Source organism: Rhineura floridana, chromosome 9 (genome assembly GCF_030035675.1).
Source record: "Rhineura floridana isolate rRhiFlo1 chromosome 9, rRhiFlo1.hap2, whole genome shotgun sequence".
NCBI classification, from domain to species: domain Eukaryota; kingdom Metazoa; phylum Chordata; class Lepidosauria; order Squamata; family Rhineuridae; genus Rhineura; species Rhineura floridana.
The window spans coordinates 82236767-82253099 of record NC_084488.1 but is presented as its reverse complement, the minus strand read 5'-3'; the positions used below and the strand labels follow the sequence as shown (position 1 = coordinate 82253099).

The window sequence follows — 16333 nt, the reverse complement described above, 5'->3', positions numbered from 1 at the left end:
AAACTGCAACTGAACCTAGACAAGAAGGAAATATTGTTGGTAGGTGAACCAGGGGAGTGGTGTGTTCAGTCTGATCTAGACGGGGTTGCACTCCTTCAGGTTCATGGCTTGGGGCTGTTCTTGAATGGATCCTTATTTTGAATGCCCATGCTGCAGGAAGCACCTTTCACCAGTTATGGCTGCCTCCTGCACCAGAGATAGCCTGGCCACTTATATACACTGTTGTAACATTGAAATTAGACTATTGCAGTGCTGTGTACATGAGGCTACCTCTCAAAAACTCCATTTGATGAGAAAGCTGTAATTCAGCAACATTTGGAAGACCCCAGGTTCCCTAACCCTGCCTTAAACTGGTTTGGCACCCAGGTATCTGAAGGACCACCTATTCCCACATGAAACTGCCTACACATTAAAATCCTTATCTGTGGCCCTTCGTATCCCCCTACCTGCATGGGTGATGATTAAAGAGGTGGTTTTCTTAGTTGTGGCTCCCTGCTTGTGGAATGCTCACTGGGGGCCTATTCTGTTATCAGGCAAAAACCTTTTCATTAACTTAGGCCTGTCAGTTGTCCTCTTGTTAGGTTTTCACTGCTGCATTATGAAATGTTAACTGCTGTATTGTTATTTTTTAAAAAAAATATTTAAAATTGTTTTAAATGCTTTATATTGCTATTCATCTACACGTATTATTCTTAGGTAAGCCACTCTAGAAATAGGAACCTTGAAGAGTGGCTTTGGCATTATGGGGTTGGTCTAAATGAACATGAAGGATTCCTTCTAACCCAGTGACTCGTTAAGAAGGGAACAGCCAGGGCAGTTGGATAGAGAATACTAATGGGTGTCTTTGCCAATGGCGAGAAAATATCTGGACAGAATTCCTCCCCCTCCTCCCCCCTCCAACTTCTCCCCCCCCCCTGCAGAATGTGGGTTGGCCTGATCTTGTCTGGGCATGTCTCTATATTACTTGGATGGTTATCAACATGGAGTAGGCAAAGAGTGACTTGGCAAAAAATGACTCAACCCTTTCTCTCCTCACAGCTGTGTATGTGTAAAATATAAGAAGTATGTAATAGGACAGAGAGATTAGTTACTCTCTGCAAGAATCCTATACCCTGTCCCCTAGAAATCTGTTGGGGAGCGGTATGTGTTGAGGCATTAATACTGCAAATCTCCACCTATGCTCAACCTGTATATATGCTTAATTAAATAATATATATCAAAACATGTCAGTCTCCATTAACCTCATTCCAGGGAAGAGAAAACCCAATAAAAAATAACTTTAAAAAATCAAGGGAAACCCAACTCTCAGTATTATTGAAACCCCTGAAATCTCACTACTCAAAAAACTGAGGACTGTGGAACAATATGTATCTCACCTGATTCCTACCTAGTCTTTGATTTTTCTTTTTAAAAAGGACTTTTGCTTCAGTTCTGAGAATAATTCCAGTCTAAATGTTCTTAAAATTGTCATCTTGGTTCAGCACTCACTCGAAATCCCAACTGTGCTGCTGAGGAAGGCAGAAGCTAAAACTTTTAACTGAACAATTTTGGATATTATGGGTGGTATTCAACTAACTTTTTGTGTTAGTGCTCTCCTCCCCCAAATGTGCTCTTGAGGGTTGGGTAAACCCCTAGAAGAGATTTAGGGGCCGTGCAAAGAGAAATACAACCCAATATATATATTGCTGCAGAATCTGCCTGCCTCTATGGCACCTGCTGCTGCCAGCACTGTCTGCCTTCCTTTATGTACTTCAGCATGTAAAAACAGCCAGTGCCTGGGAATTTACCACTAATGGCTTTGAACAATAATATGCACTTTGAGCATAACAGTGATGAAGCCAACACAGAGAAATTCCAGTTGATAGTATGTCAGCCTATTTCCTAGCTCCCTTTTATCTGCTTGGCTGGCAGTAGGTGGGGAACAGTCAGGGATGGGACCAGCTAGGTCAGCCTCTGAAGAAGGAACTCAGGGAAGAATGAGAGTAAGGGTGGCCTTTGCTTTTTGCTGAATTAACCTTTTGTGAGCTTTAGAGGGTGTAGGGGAGGTGCCCAGGGAGGTTAGACTACAAAAGAGAAAGAGATGGACACTGTTTTAAATCCTCTGTTAACACATGCCTACAACTGCTTTAAGGTAAGATCGTAGAGTTTAGTTATTAAAAGTGTGGGAGCAATGGAGCATTGCTGTTTTTACACCTAGCTGATTCTTAAGAATTCGTTTTCATGTGTAATGTTTCAGGAGAAATAGTTGTTGTTGCAAAAGGAGGGAACAAATTCAGTGCTGTCTAGAGATGGGGGCTTGCCCACACTTACCTTGGATTGACATAGACATAAAAAAACTTATTTCTTGGGGTGTGTGTGTGTGTGTATGTGTAAATAACTTGATTTATTTTCCAAGCCAATCTCTGGCTCAGAAAATAATTTCCTGTCTCTTCCAGCCCTTCCTGATCCTCTGGGCTCATCTTTGAGGGATCATTTCTTCATAGCAAATACACTGCATTTACCTTGGTTATAGATTTGCACTGTCCTCAGTTCCTGCTCAATGTTAGCTGCCAATTGGTTTTTCCCATTCACACAAGTAGGTATTCCTCTGGGATGGATTAGTCTCACTGTTTCCTTGTGGCCCCACCCTCTAATCATACATTTCCACTACCTCTGGTTGCTAGGTGACTGAGCATGCTCAGTCTGTTCTACCAGCTGTAGTAGGTTCCTTTAAAAAAAATGGAAGAGTGAATATCTGTGTTTTCTATGCCTATAGTTGTTAGGATATAGCTGAAATACAAATCTTTGTTTGAGCAGTGTTAACACTTTTGCGCACAAGTTAGGGGGGAAAGAAAAGAAAGGCACCATTTGCAGTAACATAAAAAAGGCCAGCAGAATTGAGGAGAGCAGCTGGAAGTTGCTTGTCAGCCCACAGGAAACAAAATGAAAGAAGGGAGGAGGAGATGGTAGGCATGGAGAGGGGAGCGACTGACACACCCACCTAAAAGCATTGGAGCAAAGAGTCTGCAACCACTAGAGAAATGGAATGGAGATTTTTTTTCTTCCACTTTGCATATTATCAGAGGATTGGGTTAGTATGGATTTACGGGGGGGAACTGCATGATAGCTTCTGTTTGCCCTTGCTGGTAGCGTCATGTGAACCATACAAGGAGACTCACATGTCCTTTAATGTGAGTAGCACGAAACACACAGTAAACCACAGCCCTCTAAGCATTCTTCCCATGTTCCAAACATCTTCCTCTTCTTCATCTTAAATCCTTCCTAGGCTCAGCAGTTGCAGTGGAAGCAGCAGTAGCGTGTGCAGGGAGAAAGAAGGAGGGGGATTTTTCCTGTCCTCCCTCCAGCATCCTGAAGTCCTCCTGTGCCGGCTTCCTGTTATAGTGTGTCAGCATGCCATGCCCCAGTGACCCGTGGCAGATGGAGTTCTCCTCAGGGCTAACCGCTCTCCTGTGCCACCACTGCTCTTGCTTCTGCAATCCAGCCAGGGAAAGGGGAGGAAGGAGTTGGGGGAAAATAAGGGCTGGTAGGGAGAGTGCTTTGAAGACTGCAGGAGGGAGATTTTGAAGCTGAGAATTCTTTTGTGGCTCAGGTTTTAATCTAAGCTAGAGAATTTAGAGGCTTTAAAAGTTTGCTTCTCGCTTGAGGTGAACTTTTATTCAAAGTTAAATCAATTCTGAGCTTGGTTTGGAAGAATTTCACTGTAGCAACCCTAGTACTATAATTACACATAGTCCCTTGGTACTGTGCTCAATCCCTGTAGCCTTTTGTCTGTAATTTCACCAATTTCACTTATTTCATCTGGCACCTTCCTTATTATTCCACACCATCTTACCCTCTTCTGTCAGAAAAGATGCTATTTAATGGGATCTGAGAACAGATCCTAACAGCATACTCATTCTCCAAGCATTTATTTATTTATTACATTTACACCCCACCTTTCTTTTCATGAAACCCAAGGCGGCTTACATATGGTTCCAGGCACTGACCAGACCTGCCCTGCTTAGCTTCAGCAGAGTCCTGGCCTCATGTGCCTTCAGATCATACCCTGGGACCAGTGTAGCCAACCAACCAGACTTAGACAAGTCCAAACAACACATTTTATCTTGACTAGTTGCCTGAATGATAGTATGCAAAGGTAGAAAAATGTCCAAGGTATGTTTGCTGTTAATACGCATGCATGAGCTGAAGTTTAGCACACATGTAGGCTGAAAGATCAAATGGGGCTGATTCCTATATTTGGCATGTGTAAGAATGCGATCCAAATGTGAATGTCTATACGTTATGCCTTCACAGGGGGATCTGCCCCTGAATGAGGCACATGGAGGCGGTTGGTGCCATCCTGCAGGGTGCATTCAATGAGAATAAATAAGTTGGCTTTCTATCTGCCATGAAAAGGAGCTAATCAGTGCAGAGCAAACTCCTTTTGAGAGGGCAAAACTACACATGATGTTAAATGTGTATTTTGATGTGAAGTTTGGGATTTTAAAAAATGCTAATTGTATCAGGGGGCAGATAATTAATGAGATCACAGCAGACATGGAGGAGGAAGTTAATTCTTTCCTCCCCTGCTGAGGTCCTGAAGAAAATCCCTGTTCTGAAGCTAGCCTTTGGTGCCTGCCGTAATCTGATTAATTATAATTCCTTCCCCAGTTGATGCAATCTGCATTTTAAAAACCCACACATCAGATGCAAACACACCTTTAACTTCATCATGTGTTTTGGCCCTGAGAGAATGTTTGTTGTCTTTTATCTGACAAATTCTCATATAGCAAAGTGAGTCTCTGGGCTAGTGAGAAAGGATTCATGTAGGAAAGTCACTTTGTATGTATTCAGGTGCACTTTGCCTGTAGGTTCTTAAAAAGCCAACACAATATGAAACAAAACCTCCTCTATTTCCCTTAAGAAGTGATAGTGTCAGGCTGAATAGCAAAACTATTTGCATCTCTATAGCAGTCAGCTTTAGGCTGCTTCTTATACATAGGAAGCTGCCGTGTAACAGGTGAAACTGTTTGCCCACCTAACTCAGTATTGTCTACTCTGATTGGCAGAAGACCACCAGTGTCATAGCCAGGTTTCTTTTATATCGCTGAGGATGCCAGAGACTGAAAATGGGATCTTCTGCAGGGGCATAGCTCAGTAGGCAGAGCATTTGCTTTGTATGCAAAAGTTGTAGGTTCAATCGCCGGCATCTCCAGGTAGAGCTAGGAGAGAGCCCTGTCTGAAATACTGGACAGCTGCTGCTAGTCAGTGTAGATAGTTCTCAGCTAGATGAACCAATGGGCTGTCTCAGGATAAGGCAGCCTCCTATTTTCCACAGTCCTCCCCCAAAAGTCAAGCTATCTATGGAGCTTTTTTTTTTTGTATGTTCTTGGGACTCAGTGGTTAAAATGTTAATTTATCTAATAAAGTTAACTTATGTACCAAAGTGACCTGAGCTTTCTTGTGTCCCCTATGAACTGTTGATTTGTTCCCCTCAAATATTAATTGGGTCCAAGTAACAGATGGTCAATCATGCCAGCTTTGAACTAGCAAGGCAGATTACTGTTTTACATGTAGCACTTTTATTCACGTGGGGCCATTTGAACCATATGCTTATATTTTACTTTACTTTAATAAAAGGTAATTGCATATTTTAATGGATAAAAAGAAGTAATATGACACAGCTGAAAAGATAAGCTTATATGCTGTACAATGGTTCAAGACTCAGCATGCAGTTAGTTAGTTAATTAATTAAAAACATTTGTAGGCTACCCAATAACAGTGTTCTCTGGATAAAAGAAGAATTAAATACAGTACTAGTAATGAAAAATAGAAATAAACACAGCTGTGTGGTGTAGTGGTTAAGGTGTTGGACTATGACCTGGGAGACCAGGGTTCGAATCCCCACACATGCATGAAGCGCACTGGGTGACCTTGGGCCAGTCACTGCCTCTCAGCCTCATGAAAACCCTATTCATAGGGTTGCCATAAGTCAGAATCGACTTGAAGGCAGTACATTTACATTTTACATTACCAATTCCAACATTAAAAATTAATCATAAAAATTATATCTATTGTCAATAGATTAAGAACCACTGCTGCACGTACTCCTCCTGAGCTGTTACAGTAATGCTGAAAGTCTGCAGTTAACTGACAGTGGTCAACACCATTGCTCTTTTCTACACCAGCATCGACTCATCTCAGGAACTGGACCGCTGCTTGTGTAGGAAGGCGCCATGGCACCTATCCAACCATCTCTTACATTTATAAATTGCTTTACAGCTCATGGCACTCAAACGAGTGACCAAGAAAATCAATAGGAACAATAATAAAACAATAAGTGACTATAAATACACAGCGCTCAAGTTAATGAAATTCAACAATACCATGTCAAGGAAGAAAATAAATTACTGGTTCTTCAGTTAAAAGAAGTCAGAGCCACTAATCCTCCAATCAATTTAAATGTGGCAAGGCAAATACTCCCTGAAATAAAAATGCCTTTACATGTTGTCTGAGATTAAAGCAGGAGTAGGTCCTTATGGCCAGAAAAAAGCAAAAATAGAAAATTCTATAGAGGTAGGATATTTAATTCCAACTCTTATACGATGGTGCAAAAGTGACATTCAGATTAGGCAAATATGGGCCTTTGGCTTTATTCTGCAGGGCTATTCTATTCTGATGTCCTTATGACACTTCCCCGCTTTCCCCTTTCTTGGATATGTACAGGCCCAACTCCCCTCCCTCCCGTTTATTTTCACCACATTTTCACCACTCGTAAGATTCAGAAAGGCACTCTTTCCACGTATCTGGGTGGTTACTACTATACGACTTGTTCAGATTCTGCTCAAAAGCACACAATTACCTAGCAATGTGCACGGGCTGCCTTTAGCATGTAAGGTTTGATTTGGTCATTTGCTTGAGCTCCCTTTGCGATTTGGACTTCGTTTTGCACGCACCTGCTTTCTGCTTGTGGGGCTAGCAGGTGCTGCTTTGCTTTCCCTGTATGGAGAGACGTAGGTAGGTGAGCTGCTGCTGGCCTGCCTTTTCAGAGCAAGAGTTTAGGGGCTCAGTGTCACCTCTAGAAAGATCTTGCATTGCAGTTCGTCTTACTGAAGCTGCGACAGCATTGGCCACAAAGCTTTGGAACTGCATAGGACGGCGGGGAAATGAGAGCACTGTTGTGTTGTGCGAAGACTTGGCCCAGGGTGCGTTGTGCATTGTGCAAGTGCCGGGCAGGCTAGAGTTACAAGGAGGGATGCGGAGGAGGGAAGGCGCCTTTTTTTCCTTCCCTCATCCCTGCCAGTGTCCAACAGGAGCAGAAACAACTACCTCCTTCCCCCTCAGTCATACCAGACAGCAGGCAGAGAACCGGCCCGCCAGAGAGCCACGAACTGGAGGGAAGGGGAGGAGGGACAGAGTGGACGGAACAAAGAAGTAAATAATAGCGCTGGTCGAGGGGTGCGCACATTTGCGAGCCCAGAAGCAGCAGCGGCGGCGGCAGGTCCCTCCCTCCGCGCACTGGGCGGCAGCAGCAGCAGCAGCAGCAGCAAGTTTTCAGACAGGGGACTCCCCTGCGTGCCGGGCCGAGAGGGTTGGCTGGCTTGCTGGCTCCGGTGAAAGGTCTCTTTGAGCCGCTAGGCTCGGAGTTGCGCAGCTCCATAAACGAACTTGCGAGAACTTGAGAAGGCAGCCCCGAGAGAGAAGTCGCAGCCTCCTGCCTCCCCCATTTATTTTGCAAAAGGGCGCCTTTCCCTCTCCTTCAGCCACACGCGCCCACCCCCGGCCCTCCCAGCGGAGGTAGCCGACGGGCGGCGAGGCTGGGGGGTAGAGGAAGAAGCCGTCGGGACGCGAGGCTGGGGGGCAGAGGCAGAGGGAGCCCGCCGCGAAGGGTGGGAGTGGTGGGCGCCCGCGGGAGGGCAACCAGGGGGGAGCCCTCGTCGGCAGTGGCGGGCCCGACAAGGATGGCGGCGGGGAGCATCACCACCCTCCCCGCTTTGCCCGACAGCGGCGGCGGCAGTGGCGGCACCTTCCCCCCCGGACACTTCAAGGACCCCAAGCGGCTGTACTGCAAAAACGGCGGCTTCTTTCTGAGGATCAACCCCGACGGCAGAGTGGATGGAGTCCGAGAGAAGAGCGACCCTTACAGTGAGTACCGACCAGTCCGCCGTCTCTGCCCACAAACATATGTGACCCTTTTTGCTTCATTCGCAACCTCAAACCAACAGGGGACGGGGCGGTGAGTGCACAGTCCTCTTCTTCCCCCTCACAGGTTCTGAACCCCTTTAAGGGAGGAGTGTGGGGGAGGGGAGGCCCCCTAATTCGTGTTTCATACGGGTGATTTTTCCTTAGGTGATCTTTGACTATTATAATGATTTTTTTAAAAAAATGACAAATATTCTTAAAACGCACTGCTTTAAAAAAATCTCTTTAAAGCAGAGGTTGGGAACCTGTGGCCAGCAAGATGTTGTTGGACTTCACATCCCATCAACCCAAGCTGGCATGGCCCGTAGTCGGGGATGTTGGGACTTGGGGTCCAACAATATCTGGAGGGCTACAAGTTCCTCAAACCTGAATTAAAATATAGAACGAAAGGTGGATTGGCATCTAAGGTAGATCTCTGGGTGATGTGCAGTAGTTTTGCAAAGTTTCTGACTTCCAGTTGTAACCAAAGCAAACATCAAAAACACTTTTCCCACCAAAATTAGGCTGTTAAAATGAAGAAAGCTAATCAGGGATGGACTTTTATGTGAAATGATTGGTACTGGAAGTGCGCTGAGAAGCAGCTCTAATTTTGACGGTGCACCTTTTTGCATCTGGCTCTGGTTGGTAGATTCAGAGAAATTCTAATAAAAAAGCAAAGTGGAACCAACAAGACTGAATGAAGGCTGGCCACCCCAGTTTATATATATCCAGGCCAGAATGTTAAGCCTTCTTGTGAATTTTGCTCGTGTGGTGTAGTGGTTGGAGTGTTGGACTACGACCTGGGAGACCAGGGTTTGAATCCTCACACAGCCATGGGGCTCACTGGGTGACCTTGTGCCAGTTACTTCCTCTCAGCCTCACAGGAAGGCAATGGTAAACCACCTCTGAATACCGCTTACCATGAAAACCCTATTCATAGGGTCACCATAAGTCGTGACAGCACAATCCTGTCCATGTCTACTCAGAAGTAGATCCCATTGAAGTCAGTGCATCTTACTCCCAGGTGTGCATAGGACTGCAGCCTAAATGTTTATGATGCACTCTCTCTGTCAGGGGGAATTGGCTGTGGGAACTGTAGCTAGTGAGTTGCCTGTGTGAATCGTGCCTGGGGAGCATTGTTTTTACATTTTTTTTACTGAATTGTCTAAATAATAAATACTACTGCCTTGCCCCTCTTCTCACCAGCTGCAGTTCCCACAGTCAAGTATATGATCTCCAGTAAGTTGAGCCATTGATAGTGGGTTTGCTGCTCTTACTTAGCACCAACTTTTCACCTCGTGTAAACCAGCTCTACCCTTCATAGTAGGCAACATCCTTTCAAGAGTAAGAGCCATCTCTCTGTTGCCATCCTCACTGTTGTTTCCCCACCACAGCTTTCCCAGCCTTGGCTCCATCTCTTCCTCTAAATTTGGGAACTAATGTGCATCTTTGTCCTTTTCTGCACGTTCTTTTCCCTTAGACCCTTGTGGTACTATGGGTTGGATCCAGACTTAGGCTGCAGTCTTAACCCACTTATCTGGGAGTAAGCCTCAATGAATTCAAAGGGAGTTATTTCTACAGACGTAGTTATCGTTCCCACTGAAATCATTACTACTGCCTCATTTTCAGTGGGAAAATTACTAACTTGCCTCATTTCAGTGAGACCCAACTGACTTAGTCTGGATCCAACCAATACAGTTTTAATGTAGTTTAAGTTTCCATAGGCTAGAAGCCACGTCATGCAGTGACAACCAGTCCACAAGAGCTCATGCCACAATAAATCTGCTTGTCTTTAAGTTGTCATGCACAACTTCTTCTTGTTTAGTTTTATCTGTAACAGACTGGCAGCGCAATCTGTTTATTTACTTTGAAGTAAGCCCCAGGGTGACTTATTTCCAGGTAAATGTGCATAAGATTGCAGCTCCTCTGTAATCTGCCACTCACTTGCCACTCTGCTAGCTACACTACCCAGCTCTGTTGGCTTTTACTGAGCAATCTGTTCCTAAGTACCTAAGGCTCTCAGCGGACATGAGCCAGCCCAAGTTATGGTCCCATGTTTGTGGTGCAGCTTGTAGGTTATCCTCCATGTAACTATTTCTCTAGCTCATTATTATATGCATCTTCTCCCATCGTCACCCACTACCTACACATTGGATACTGTCTTCCTCGTTAACAGCTAAAACTAGCTCCGAGTGTGCCCCGTCACATTGTTTAACATCACTATCACCCACTTTATCCTAGTTTGTCCCTAATTGCTGCAAATGATTGTTACATAGTCACTTTTCCTCAGGCTCCGCTGCTCTTACACTGATGGACTTCAGTGTTACCCTTATCTTCAGCTTTTGGCTGCACCTCAGAACTTCCCTACATAAGTAATCCTAGCTCTGTCCTTTCATCTTCTTTGCACCATTTGTGTTCCTTACATTATGCCATTTCACCTTGGAATTTCACTTGCCCCAGGTGCAAATATCCAGTCTCCAGGATCCATATTTTTTATCCCACCATTGTATTTTGCACTCTTCTTGTAGTACCAGTGCAGCCATTACCTTTGCCTTTTATTCCATGTAATATCTTCAGTATATGCACAGCCACACTGGCCTCAGCTTTGCATCTTGCTCTGCATGTCTGCTACTTACAATGGACACCAGTCCTAAGATTCCTAACAATCTGCCACCCTAGTCAGAGGCAGCATGCTTCTGAAAACCAGTTGCCGGAAGCCTCAGGAGGGGAGAGTGTTCTTGCACTCGGGTCCTGCTTGCGGGCTTCCCCCAGGCACCTGGTTGGCCACTGTGAGAACAGGATGCTGGACTAGATGGGCCACTGGCCTGATCCAGCAGGCTCTTCTTATGTTCTTATGTTCTTAATCCCAGACATGCCCGTCAAAGCACAGAATCTCTTTCATCCCAATGCTTGTATAACCTGCAGCTCCCGCCCTGGCTCCTAACAATTTGTCCCATTCCATAAGCATTATTACAGAGAGGCTTCTTGGTCATGGACACAATTGTTGCTTTGAGTATGAAAAGGATTTGGGTTAAACTTATTTGCAAATCAAGGAAACTGGGAATAAAAAGAGGTGACAAGCCCATGTAGCTGGGAGAAAGAAGACTACCTAAAAAAAAAAGACAAGAAAGCTGTTTTTTAGTTGCAGCTTTTATGGAATATTAAAATACTTTATCTGATTTGTTGGGTGACCTGCAAAAGAATTTTTGTTAAAACAGAATTTTATTTTATGCAAATATAATGAAAACCCTATTCATAGGGTCGCCATAAGTCAGGATCGACTTGAAGGCAGTCCATTTCCATTTTCAATGTTATATTTATTAGGTGCACTTGAATTTCAAGATAAATGAAAGTGGTGGCATTCATGAAAATAATAAGATTAGCTGAGGAACATAACGCGTCCTGGAATGCACTGACTAAAAATCTGTTTTTGAAACAGAATCCTGTAATTAAACTCCCAGTTGTATTGAAGCATAACCATGTTTAATGTAGGAGCATTCCCTACCCCTCAGTGTTCTCATAATTCCAGAGGATTTTATGGCACATTTAACACATATATATTGTTGTCTTAATGCAGGTAAAACAAGAAGACTTGTGGCATGTAAAGTATTAACTCTCTTGCCAGTTTGTTTACATTTTATTAGGAGTTAGTGATGGCCCTTTTAAGGGAGTGTTTGGTCTTTCTAAATGTGTCAGGAGATGGTTGTGAAGAATGGCGATCCCTGCTCCCGTGCCAACCCAGTGGAGTAGCTCACCAGCAACGCGTGTCCCATCCAACTTTCTCTTTTCTTGTCATCACTGCTTATTTGTCACCTAGGGAAAAGGGTGCAGGATTCCCACTGCCTGACAAGGGTCTACTTGGGAGTAGAATAGGGGGACAGCCAGATGAATTCCAAGCTTCCTGCCTGGCAGTTTCAGACTGTCACCCCTCCTGATTCACCAAGCACTGTAAGCCAGTAATGTAGCACAGTCTAAGCAACATGGGGGATGAAACAGCCCTTGAGTTTGTCCAGAAACTAGTACATCCCAGAATTCCAATTAAGCAGTTTATTTAGGACAGTGGAAGAAACAGTGAGTAGGCACAATTTCAAAGGAAATAAAACATTACAGCAGAATATTGACCTATCTAATCCTATATTAGGCAAACTAGCACAGCAACACTTACTTTTATGATCATATCTGAATTTAGTAGCCTCTGGAGTTAGTTTCAAGATTAAGGACAAAGGAATGTTGGCAACATTCCATTTTTAAGGTTCTTGATCCAGGTGAGCTCTGATTGACAGGGGCCTCTGATCAGCCAGTCACAGGAGCTGCACATAGCCTGGAATGTGGGCATAATATCTTTTGATGGTTAGAGGAGAAAGTTATCAGGGTGTCAATTGCAAGGGGATGTGGTGTTCTCAGAGTGTTAGACTGCAATCTTTCCTCAGCTTCTGCATTGAGAGTTGGAGGGAGCTATGTGATCTGCTAGCTTTGGAGGAATGGAAGCTGAGTGAACTGTAGGTTTTTAAAGACATGGGCAGAGGATAGGCCAGAACTGTGCCTCAATGGTTGTTGTTATGTACCTTCAAGTCGATTACGACCTATGGCAACCCTATAAATCAGTGACCTCCAATAGCATATCTCATGAACCACCCTGTTCAGATCTTGTAAGTTCAGGTCTGTGGCTTCCTTTATGGAATCAACCTATCTCTTGTTTGGTCTTCCTCTTTTTCTACTCCCTTCTGTTTTTCCCAGCATTATTGTCTTTTCTAGTGAATCATGTCTTCTTATGATGTGGACAAAGTATGATAACCTTTGTTTCATCATTTTAGCTTCTAGTGGTAGTTCTGGTTTAATTAGTTCTAACACCCAATTATTGGTCTTTTTTGCAGTCCATGGTATGTGCAAAGCTCTCTTCCAACACCACATTTCAAATGAGTTGATTCTTCTCTTAACTGCTTTTTTCACTTTCCAACTTTCACATCTATACATAGCGATCGGGAATACCATGGTCTGAATGATCCTGACTTTAGTGTTCAGTGATACATCTTTGCATTTGAGGACCTTTTCTAGTTCTCTCACAGCTGCTCTCCCCAGTCCTAGCCTTCTTCTGATTTCTTGACTATTGTATCCATTTTGGTTAATGACTCTGCCAAGGTATTGATAATCCTTGACATGTCCTCATTGTCAACTTTAAAGTTACATAAATTTTCTGTTGTCATTACTTTGGTCTTCTAGACGTTCAGCTGTAGTCCTGCTTTTGTGCTTTCCTCTTTAACTTTCATCAGCATTCGTTTCCAATCATTACTGGTTTCTGCTAGTAGTATGGTATTGTCTACATATCTTAAATTATTGATATTTCTCCCTCCAATTTTCACACCTCCTTCATCTCAATGGTACAGATAGCTAATGTGGATTTGGAGGTGTGGGTAGCCAGGTGGATAATTACTGCATTTCTTGTATTGCATGTGCCAATATTCCTGGGCATTGTATTTCCACTAACAACATTTGTTTTGTTCACAAGTATAGTTGCAGTTTACCCCTGCGACAAAAGTGTATGACTGGAAAGACCTATGTATCTTTGTGAGTGAAATGTGAATATGTTAGCTTTCATCTGGGATTCTCATCATATACTTGCCTGGTGAGGAGATATGGGTGTAAGTCCTTGGGACATTATTCTTATCCATGAACAAAAATTGTAATTCTAGAAGGTTCCTTCTGCTATCAGAAACAAGTCTGGGCAAAGACTGACTTAACTTGAATCCATATTTAACCATACAGTGAAACATTGAAAGCATTAAAATACAGAGTAGTACTAAAACAATCATGTTGATTACATACCCTTATGTGGTTGTAGGTGTATTAACTTCATTTACTCACTACATTTTTTCTACACTGGTTCCATAAAGTGGATAACAGAATACAGCATATTAGTCTACTTATACTGCATATCTTTGGGATCAAAGTAAAAATACTTGTATTTTTGAGTGTGTGAAACATATAATTTATTAATTATCTTTGCACCTCATTGAAGGGCCTGTAAACATTTATTTGTATGTAATTGCACAGATGGACTTAAGTCATATATCAGAAATAGTTGCTGTTTGGGAGGTAAGAACTCATCTGTGGATTAGTTCTTAGAACAGAAGTGCTTACAGTAACTTACATCACTCCTAGTATGTTCTGAAGATTAAAAGCAGACATTGACGTAATCATTAATTCCTTTGTAAACTCCAGTTTCTTCTGGGCATGCTGATATGTTACTTTGACACAAAATGTTGAAGCACAAAGTTCAGTGGTACTTGCATATACAGTACAACACAAAAAACACAAAAATATAAATTTCCACCTGATTTTCCTCCCTTCTTCACCACATTCACATTTTTTTCCAAGCCATTTTGCTTTGTATGTGGCTATCGCCTAACATGTTTGGAAAGACTGAGGTATCTCTTAAAAGGAGCATCACTGAAACTTAGTAAAATATACACAGAGTGGCAAGAGACTGAATATATTTTTCACACCACAAGTCTGCTTGTGTTACAATGTCCTCTGTGTTAAATAAATTTTTATGGGTTTCCTATTAGATTTCTGTAAGTTGGGCTACCAATGTAGCTTGCCTGAGGCAATACTTGGACTTGACAATGGAGTATTGATTGTCTGTGTATGCTCATGAGAACCGAGAAGAGATGACTCATCTAGATTTCACCCCCAGCCAAGTGGTGTGAAAAGAACAATAGACTACAGTCTGAGGGAGGCTAGGGTGGCTGTCAGATGACTCATTTGTGGAGTATTTATCCTGATTTGTTTGCGCACAGTTTGTGGGGAGGTTATATGGCAGTCGCTATTTATTGAGCATTCATTGAGCAGGGAGGTTCGTTAGTTGTGCATCAAACAAATGTTATCTCACACTTTCCAGTGCATTTTCCTTCACTTTCCTTACTGCAAAAAGTCTGATTTTTGGGGAAGAGGTTTTGTTGTGCAAGAGCTCAAAATCAACTTTAATGCACAACCTGAATCCCATCCAAAAATAACGACAGTCTAGAAGTGTTGTAGGACAGGCACAGAGAGCTGACTACTGGAGGGGGGGGAGATCTATACGCTGCCAGCATTTTGGGGGTGGTAGGTCTTAATCTAGAGATCTGATATGGGAATGGTGCAGTTTAGTTATCTGTTGGCATGTTTAAGCAGTGCTTCTACCTACATTCAACTTGTAATATTGTAAATAAACACAAATATTTTTTTGAAATGCCAAGAAGCCTCCAATTACGACCTTCCAAAGGTCTTCTGGAAGTTCTCATTGCTTGGAGAAGTAAGGCTAGTGTAACAATACCATTAAATCCTTCTCGAGCTTGGGAACACTGAGGCAAAGGAAATGTTCATGCATGAGAAAATTCCAAAAACAAAAAGCCAAAAACAAATGGGGATTATAAATAGTGATAACAGCATTTTGAACAATGACCCTCTCCTGCTCCCCCAGAACCCTTTTTAAAGTCTTTCTTGCATTGCATTATTTCTAGACATAGGCCAGGTGCAGAGTGCCACTCATTTTCACACAAGGGGGATGAATTAGCCTAGTGGAATTTTTTTCTTATTATCTATGAACAGCTAACCCTCATCCTCAACATGGGATGCTGTAGGTTTTTTTTGGCGGGGGGAATTGTGAAGATCTATAGAACTGTGTTTATTTTATTTATTATTTATTTTATTACATTTATATTCCACCTTCCTTCCAAGGAGCTCAAGGCTCCTCCGATTGCCCCTATCCTAGTCTGACACTCTACCCACTGCACCGTGTTGCCTCTCTCGTTTGCTGGTATGTTGCCTATTTGTCACATAAGTTCTGTCTTGTATTTTCCAAACTTGTGTTTATTTAAAGTATTTCCTTTCTTTTAGTCTTTCTCTGATGCCATGCCCATGCCCATGATGTCTTCCTTCCAGACTCAGCAGGTGATAAAGAGGGCAGGGCTCCTGCACCTTTAAGCAGTGTGTAAAAGAGCACATTTCAGAAGGAGTAGTTTGTCTTTCAAGCTACACCTGGTGAAATTCCCTCTTCTTTGCAACTCTTAAAGGTGCAGGAGCCCTGTCCTCTTCTTCAACTGACCACTCTATTTTCCTCCCCTCAGTTTAGCATGTGTCTAATTGAATAAAAAACATCTTGATTTATTTTGGCATAGGCCTTTTGTAGACTATA

The 16333-nt window shown here is 43.0% G+C and overlaps 1 protein-coding gene across 2 annotated transcripts in view; it reads left to right on the top strand.

Moving 5' to 3' along the window:
* The window catches only part of FGF2 (fibroblast growth factor 2), a 67760-nt gene that overhangs the window by 25850 nt on the left and 25577 nt on the right, over positions 1–16333 (top strand). The window contains exon 1 of one of the 2 annotated variants that reach the window (XM_061585163.1): positions 7682–8124. The exons of the other annotated variant lie outside the window; for it this stretch is intronic. Within the exon in view, the coding sequence (XP_061441147.1) occupies positions 7941–8124 (184 nt within the window). The 5' untranslated portion in view covers positions 7682–7940. Of the gene's footprint in view, positions 1–7681; positions 8125–16333 lie in introns of those variants that run through there. 2 annotated transcript variants of the gene reach the window in all.